The 7,682-nt window shown below is 53.0% G+C and overlaps 1 protein-coding gene across 1 annotated transcript in view; it reads left to right on the top strand.

Annotated features, from left to right (window-relative positions):
* The first annotated feature begins 5,677 nt into the window (after window positions 1-5,677).
* Window positions 5,678-7,682, top strand: part of CSF1 (colony stimulating factor 1) — a 47,772-nt gene continuing 45,767 nt past the window's right edge. The window contains exon 1 of the mRNA XM_012468084.2: window positions 5,678-5,986. Within this exon, the coding sequence (XP_012323507.2) occupies window positions 5,867-5,986 (120 nt within the window). The 5' untranslated portion in view covers window positions 5,678-5,866. The remainder of the gene's footprint in view (window positions 5,987-7,682) is intronic.

Genomic DNA, 7,682 nt, shown 5'->3' with positions numbered 1-7,682 from the left:
GGGGGACTTTTCAGTGTTTGTTTTCTCCTCCTGCTGGCCAGGCTGTAGGACACTATTACAGTGAGGTCATGGGGCCCTGCCCAGCTGTGTCCGTGGGTGGCTGAGCAGCCAGGATCTTTCCCTTCACAGGCTGGCTCGGGTGTGCACACGGGTATGCTGGAGGACGAGTGGGGTCAGAGCCCAAGCTCAGGCTGCACCCCTCAGGACCTCCCTGCCCCATCACTGCCAGGTCTTATTCTCTATCTGGGCCCTGGCCTAGGGTCTTGGGGCCACATTCTGCATCTAGCCTCCTGGAGGCCGTGTGAGGAACCTAGTTTTGACTTGCTAGAAATAATCAAACAGTGCCCTGCAACAAGTTCTCAGCTCAAATGGCACCTCCTCCGGGAAGACTTCTTGACACATCCTTCACAATGTCAAGTTCCTCTATTAGACATTCTTATGGTACCCTATGCCTCTCCATCTAAGTCCTTGCCTCTGTTATTGATGATAATAATTTGTGTATTTGCTTAATGTCTGTCTCACCCACAGGTGGTATGCGCCATGAGGGCAGGAGTCCATCTTGTTCACTGCTGTATCCCCAATACCAATAGTAGTTCTTGACACATAGTAGGTGCTTTATGGATTGCATTATGCCAAGCAAAGTTTCTTAAGAAAGTATAAGGATTCTGCTGCTCAAGGCACTCCTGCCAGGACACGCACTCCTCCGGATTTTCTCTTCTTAAGAGTCAGGTCTCACTATGCTGCCCATGCTGGACTTGGAACTCTTGGCTCACGTGATCCTCCCACCTCAGCCTCCTGTGTAGCTGGAACTACAGATGTGCACCACTGTACCCAGAAATTCTTCTGGGATCTTGTACCAGATTTGGTGGTACCTCCAAGCAAGGCCACACTGGGGGCCTCAGTTTCCCTCTGTGTTCCAGCTACCCCAGTTTCTGCCTCATCTACAACCAGGTGAGTGGGAGACCAAAGGGTCACTGTTTAACTGAAAGCAAATCTCCTTTGTCTGTTATCAGATTGCAAGTTCCCAGGCAAGGGATTCTGACCAGACAAGGGGTCCTGCCCCTGCAAGGGTGAATTTTGCAGATAATGGCTACATCAGCATTCCTGGCTCTGGGGCAGGTCCTGACCCCACCTGCACACCTCCAGTTTATCTTAGCTTTGTGTAAGGTTTGAAAGTTTCCAAAGCCCGTCAGACCCGTTATTTCATCTGTACCTCCCACCAGCACTACCCTTCCCATTTTACAGAAGAGGGAACCGTCCCAGAGAAGTGAGCTTCTCTAGTCATGACTAGGTAACAGCAGGGTAAGGTTTCCAGCTACACAGGCAGGATGGGGAATGTGGGAGGCAGGTAGAAGGTGGGAGCTTGGGTTCCAGGAAGGCACAGGCCAGGCACCTAGAGAGTCGTGCCAGGACCTTGAGGTAGGAACACAGCCACCTCAGAAGGTACTGGAAACAAAGCAGTCCCCTCTGCTTTGTAAGAATCCTGCACTTTGTAAGCCAGACAGTTTTTATGATTCTTATGTTCTCTGTGTTAATTTCCCCGATTTCCTCCCTTAGTGGGAAGTAGGAAAAGCTCAAGAAAGTTCTAGCTGGCCTCAGCTGTGCAGAGGGGAGCCAAAGGAATGAGTTCGCATCTCCGTGTGTGCCAGAGTGTTTAAAGTGCTCAGTATGCTGGGTGGAGCATTCATAAAGGGGAAGGGGCTGGGCAGATCTAGGGGCCATCGTTTTCATCGTCACCCCGACCGTCACCCCATTCACTTGGAGAGAATCACAGCTTAAGCATGGAAAACCTGGGGGTTCTATCATTAAAATACGTAGGCTGACTTAACAACCTCATAGGATTGTTGTGAGATTATATCACTCACACACAAACATTTTTTGAGTTCTAAGTGTGTAGGATACATCAGGGAACAAAAACAAGGATTAAATCAACATGTTACATGGGAGACTAGAATGTGCTAAGTGCTGTGAGCAAAAGGACCTGTGCAGCAGGCCGGGCGCGGAGGCTCAAGCCTGTAATCCCAGCACTTTGGGAGGCCAAGATGGGTGGATCCCTTGAGGTCAGGAGTTCAAGACCAGCCTGGCCAATAGGATGAAACTCCGTTTCTACTAGCCAGGTGTGGTGGCAGGCACCTGTAATCCCAGCTACTTGGGAGGCTTAGGCAGGAGAATTATTTGAACCTGGGAGGTGGAGGTTGCAGTGAGCCAAGGTTGCACCACTGCACTCTAGCCTGGGCGACAGAGTGAGACTCTGTTTCAAAAAAAAAAAGGACCTGTGAAGTAGGTAAAGGAGTGAGGGCGATCTGGGCTAGGGGTGGGCAGCGGTCAAGATGTGTATCATATAAAGGGGAGATTGAGTCACAGGTAACAGGGGCGTGCGCCCCAAGCAAGGGGAGCCTATGCCGGTGTGCTGAGATCCAGGAGGAGGGCAGAGAGGCTGGGGCGGAGGAGCCAGGGAAGCGTGGTGGGAGTAGAGGTCAGGGCAGTTAGCACAAGGGGCAGATCATGAGCTGCCTTTCTGGCCATTGCGTGAACTTGGGTGAAATAGGGAACCATGGAGAGTCTGATCCCTCCGACTGCTGTGCTAAGAAAAGATCGAGGGGTCATTGGGAGACACGCCAGGACGCTGCAGCCATAACCTCGGTGAGGGACAATGGTGGCGTGGACCCAGGCAGAGCAAAGGAGATGGTGAGAGCAGGTGGGGTCCTGGCCGTAGGGAGAGATGACAGCTTTTGCTGATGGTTTTGGTGTGGGATGTGAGAGAGAGAGGAGTCAAGGATGATTCCACGGTTTTTGGCCTGAGTAGTGGAAAGATGGAGTTGCCATTAGCTTAGGTCATGCATGTTGTTCTAGCTACTGACTGCCGACTCTGGGCCAGGGCCTAGGTCCATCGCTTTGCACCCTGATCCCATTCAATCCTCACAACCCCCTGAGGTAGGAATTTGTCCCTTCAGCTCAGAGAGGGTAACGAGCTGACCAAGGTCACCTAGCACATAAGTGGTGAGGCTCAGATGCCACAGGCTGGTGTGGCCCCACCAAGCAGATGTGTATAACCTGTCCCCAGGACTCGGGACACCAGTTCCCTTGCCTCACCTGACCTTTTTACTTCACTCCCTTTTTACCCTACAGCAAGCTGTCTCAAAGCTGCAAAGCTCTCAAGGCCTGATGTTGTCCCCAACGTCCTGAGGCTTCTCTCAGATGCCCTTTAAAACTCCTTATTTGGATATCTGAAATTAAGTAGAGGAAGGCCAGGACTAGGATGCCTGGGGACTTCCTCAGAGGCCTTGGGCAGACAGGTGGGCCATGAGTCAGGGGCAACAGGTGGAGGGAACACAGGCAGCTCAGCTGCTGTAGCAGTAAAAATCCGGGATTCTTGTAAATACAGTTAGCCACCCTCCCACCATTCCAGTGCCTAAGCTGGAGGCATTGCTCACCCACCCACAAGATTGATTTTGCTCTTCTAGACCACCGTATTTCCAGTTTAGAGGAGAAATGTGTGGGATTGAGGATGTGAAACTGACTTACTCAGACATGGAGGCAATGCTTGTGTGTGTATGGCGGGGAGGGTGGCTTGGAAGAGTGGACATCCACAGCACAGCATGACAGGCACAGCACGGTGGTGTTCAGGGGTCTGACCTCTGCCCACCCAGGACCTGGTCCTGTGCCAGTTTTAGCACCAGGCTGCTAAGAGCTGACTTAGCACCGAGCCCAGGCTAGGGGTTCCTGGATGTGTTTCTGGGCTTCTAAGTTGTGCTGAGGAGTTGGGGATACAGCCCTGCCACCTGCCCGAGTCACAGGGAGGAGGCTTTAAACATGAATAAGCACTTGCTCTATGCCAGGCTCTCACACACAGTGCCTGCTTTAATATGCATAACTGTGAGGTCAGGACAAAACGAAGTTCAGAGAGGTTAAGGGGCCACACAGCTGGAGGACCCTGACTGTACCCTGACTATCTGACTTCAAGGCCCCCAGGACCCCGGGTTTTTGATGTTTCTGGCACCCATAACTCAGGCTCCTCTGCACCTCCTCCTGACTAAGTCACAAGTCTGCTGAGGAACAATTCTGGGTCAACTCGGCTTTCTTACAAGAGGTCTCGCCCTCGCTGGAGCCTCTTAGCCAGCCCTAGGATGTGGAGAAGCCCGCAGGGAAGGCTGAGGATGGGAAGTGGGGGAGTTGTGGTGACATATCTTTTTTTTAATTGCATTTTAGGTGGGGTACATGTGAAGAACATGCAAGATTGTTGCATAGGTGCAAATGTGGCAGTGTGATTTGCTGCCTTCCTCCCCTTCACCTATATCTGGCATTTCTCCCCTTGCTATCTCTCCCCAACTCCCCACCCCCCGCTGTCCCTCCCCTATTTCCCCCCAACAGACCCCAGTGTGTGATGCTCCCCTCCCTGTGTCCATGTGTTCTCATTGTTCAACACCCGCCTATGAGTGAGAACATGCGGTGTTTGATTTTCTGTTCTTGTGTCAGTTTGCTGAGAATGATGGTTTCCAGGTTCATCTATGTCCCTACAAATGATGCAAACTCATCGTTTTTGATGGCTGCATAATATTCCATGGTGTGTATGTTGTGCCAACATATCTTTGGAATTTTTCTGACTCCCTCATCCTTTGGGACAGAGAGTAGACAAGGACTGGGCATGTGGGTCAGGAAAGGGCATCCCTCTTCTTAGGAGGTGGTCCTGCGGCTGAATGGGGTGACATCTATCTCCACTGATATTCTTAGATTCATTCTCTCCTAATCCCACTCCTCAGCTGCTGCTCCAAAGTCCAGGACCGGCCTCCCAGGGCTCACTTGCAGCCAGCTGGGGACTGGATGCCTTTACTGGCCCAGATGCTGAACCCCTACCCCAGAGTGTCTCCCCTTTTCTGAGGCCCTGTACTCCTACTCAGCTTTTGAGCCAGTTTCTCCTGGCTTGTTTGGCGGTTGGGACTGATGCAGCTGCCTGCATGATGAGGTCCTATAAGACGATGCTTATCCCAAAAGAAGGAACTGCTAGAAAGGGGTTGACTGACCTCATGGAGGGATGCATTGCATAGAGCCTGCCCCTGATGTTATCAATGTCAGGGAGATGAGCTGTCCTGGGCTCAAGGCTTCAGGATCTCAAGAGTCCAATTCAGAGGTTCTTGGAGCCCTAAATTTCCAGGACTAACGGGTACTGACGAGGGCCCCCTCTGTGCCTTGGCCCTGAAGTTTGGAAGGGGAGGGGTATGCTGAGCTGTGATCAGAGTCAGCGATCTGGGTTGTGACAGGCACAGACCTTCTCTACTTACTATGTTGCTGGGTATCTCCACGGCCAGAGTATCCCCCTTCTAAATTCCCTTCTAACCACACTGACCATGTGTCTGGATGCTGCCTCTCCTCAGATTCCATGTCTGAGAGCCGCTGCAGAGAAGCGAGGGACTCATACCTGCAGAAGGCCCCAGTGGAGGCCAGAGATGGAGCCCGAGAGGGGGCAGGGTGGGTGCACAGATAGCCTCTGTTGGCCAGGAGGCGGGAAACAGTGGAAACTCAAATACTGTTTGAAAGGAACCACTTCAAGCCTCGAAGACAGCTCATCTTTGTTTGCCCTGGTTGGTGCTGATATGGCTTCTGCCCCGCCCCCCATCTGGGGTTCTTTTTATCTTGCTCACTGCAGCCGTGGACCCAGGGAAGCCGGGACAGGGGTGAGTTGAAGCCCAGGCCTGAGGCACCTGATCTCCAGACTCAAGGATTCGGTTCTGGCCCCACGGTCTCTCAGGTGTGACCCCTCTCACCTAGGGATCACGAGAAGCTGTGCTTAGGATCACAGGCCCCAGGCCCTTCCCTGTTGGCTTGCGCCTCTGCCTCAAGCCCAGCGGGTTCTCAAAGCCGTGTAGCAATGAGGATGCAGCTCTGTGCCATGTCCCATCAGAATCCTAGAATATCAGGCAGCGTCGGTGTGTGGATCAAGAACCTAACTCCGGAGATGTTCGGTAATTTGCCCAAAGTCGCACAGCTGGTGAGTAGCTGAGCTGGCTCTCCATGCTCTTGGAAGTACCCTCTTCCCATTTTTTCTGTGGGTTCCTCCCAGACCCCAGTCCACCCAGGAGAGCCCGAGCTGGGCTGGGATGAGCTGTCCCTCCACACATGTGGTGCTTATCAAGCAAACGTGGCCTCGACGGGTTTCGCAATGAGCCTTGTGTTCTGGTCCCCATAATGAGCTGGGAGCTCCAGGAGAGCAGAGGTCCTCCTTTGCTGTTCTCTTACTGCTGCCCCACCCACGCCCAGGGGCAGGGCCCAGCAAATCCTTAGCGAGAGAAGAGACGAGCCAAGGCCTGAAGAAGAAACGGGCTCAGGACGGTTCAGACTCTCTTGTCTCCGAGGAAATAGAGCCACGCGTTGTGCAGGAAGGCGGGGAGATGTTTGTAGGCTCCAGCTTAGGAACGGGACTTGTAAAACAGGGAGGTAGCCAAATTCATTCAGATTGGCCTTGGAGCAGGCCCCGCACACGGAGCCAACTGAAATATTCAGAACTGCAGGCCAGCAACCTCTCCCCAGAGGCTGAAGGAGGAAGGCCCAGCCTAGAGCCCACAGTGGCAGGATCAGGCTCAGGAGGCCCTGGGCTGGCAGAGGGTGCCAAGGGGAGGTTCTCCGCTCTCAGGGAGCAGGCAGGGGGTACTTTTCTGGGAGGCCTTCTTTCTAGGATTAATTAACCCCTCCTCCTCCCCATTCAGCCAGTTAATCAGTCAGCTTTCCCCTGAGCCCAACGTGGTGCTAGAGCCCTGGAATGGGGTGGTGGAGGCAGACACCAGAAATATGAGCCAGTGTCTGCCTTCAAGGGGTCTGTAAAATAGTTGGAGAAAGTAAGCAAGCACATGCGAATCGGACCGTGGTTAAGACAGGCTAAATAGCAGCCCACAGGTGACCAAAGGCAATGGGGTGGGGATGTCCTATCCACTGTGCCGAAACACCGGCTTCTGGTCTTTTATTTTTTGTCTTTCCTTCAACCGTCCCCACCAGCCCGCACAGAGCCCCTTGCATAACAGGGCCAGCAGTGGAGGCTAGGGAACAATTTCCTAGTAAATCAGGGACTCTATGAAGCTTTGGCAACATCTCAATTCTCATCTTGAATTTATAGCCCTCACTGCTGGCCACCAACCCCAGCACGCCACCAGTGTCTTAAGTTTATTGACTGACAGGCTGATTACCGCTGTGCGGGGCGGCCAGCGCTGGTGGTTTGTAGAAAGATGGCACGCAGGCAGGAAAAAGCAGAGAGCAACTTGGCGAAATGCAACAAGCAGCCTCCTGTAGGAAGAAGGGAAAGCGTTAGAACAGCTCTCCAGTGACTTTCCCAGAGCAGATTCTTTGGTTCCCACTTCTGAACCTTCACACTTTCCCCACAGTTGGAACTTCCCCACCTCTTCTCATCCAAAAGCTCCTCCCCAATTTTGAAACTGACTTCTAGGGAAACCAGCAGCTCTAGATCTCACGCCTGACCAAGCCCGTTGGACCTTCTCTGCTCTGTCGATTGAGCTCAGGCAGCCCAACGGTCAGTCTCTAGGGGCCAGGATCGGACTCGGGGGGCCTTCGTGTGTCTACACAAGTTTTCTATTAAGTCATCCCTTCTGAGTGCCAGCTCCGTGCCTAGCCCCGGGCTACATCAATGGGAGATAGTGGGGCAAGCCAGGCCTTGCTGCCTGCAAGTTCACTGTCTC

The sequence above is a fragment of the Aotus nancymaae genome, unplaced genomic scaffold (genome assembly GCF_030222135.1).
Source record: "Aotus nancymaae isolate 86718 unplaced genomic scaffold, 86718_ANA_hifiasm-v0.15.2.pri h1tg000007l, whole genome shotgun sequence".
In the NCBI taxonomy this organism is placed as follows: Eukaryota; Metazoa; Chordata; class Mammalia; order Primates; family Aotidae; genus Aotus; species Aotus nancymaae.
The sequence above is the reverse complement of the archived record's forward strand: the minus strand, read 5'-3'. Positions and strand labels throughout refer to the sequence as shown.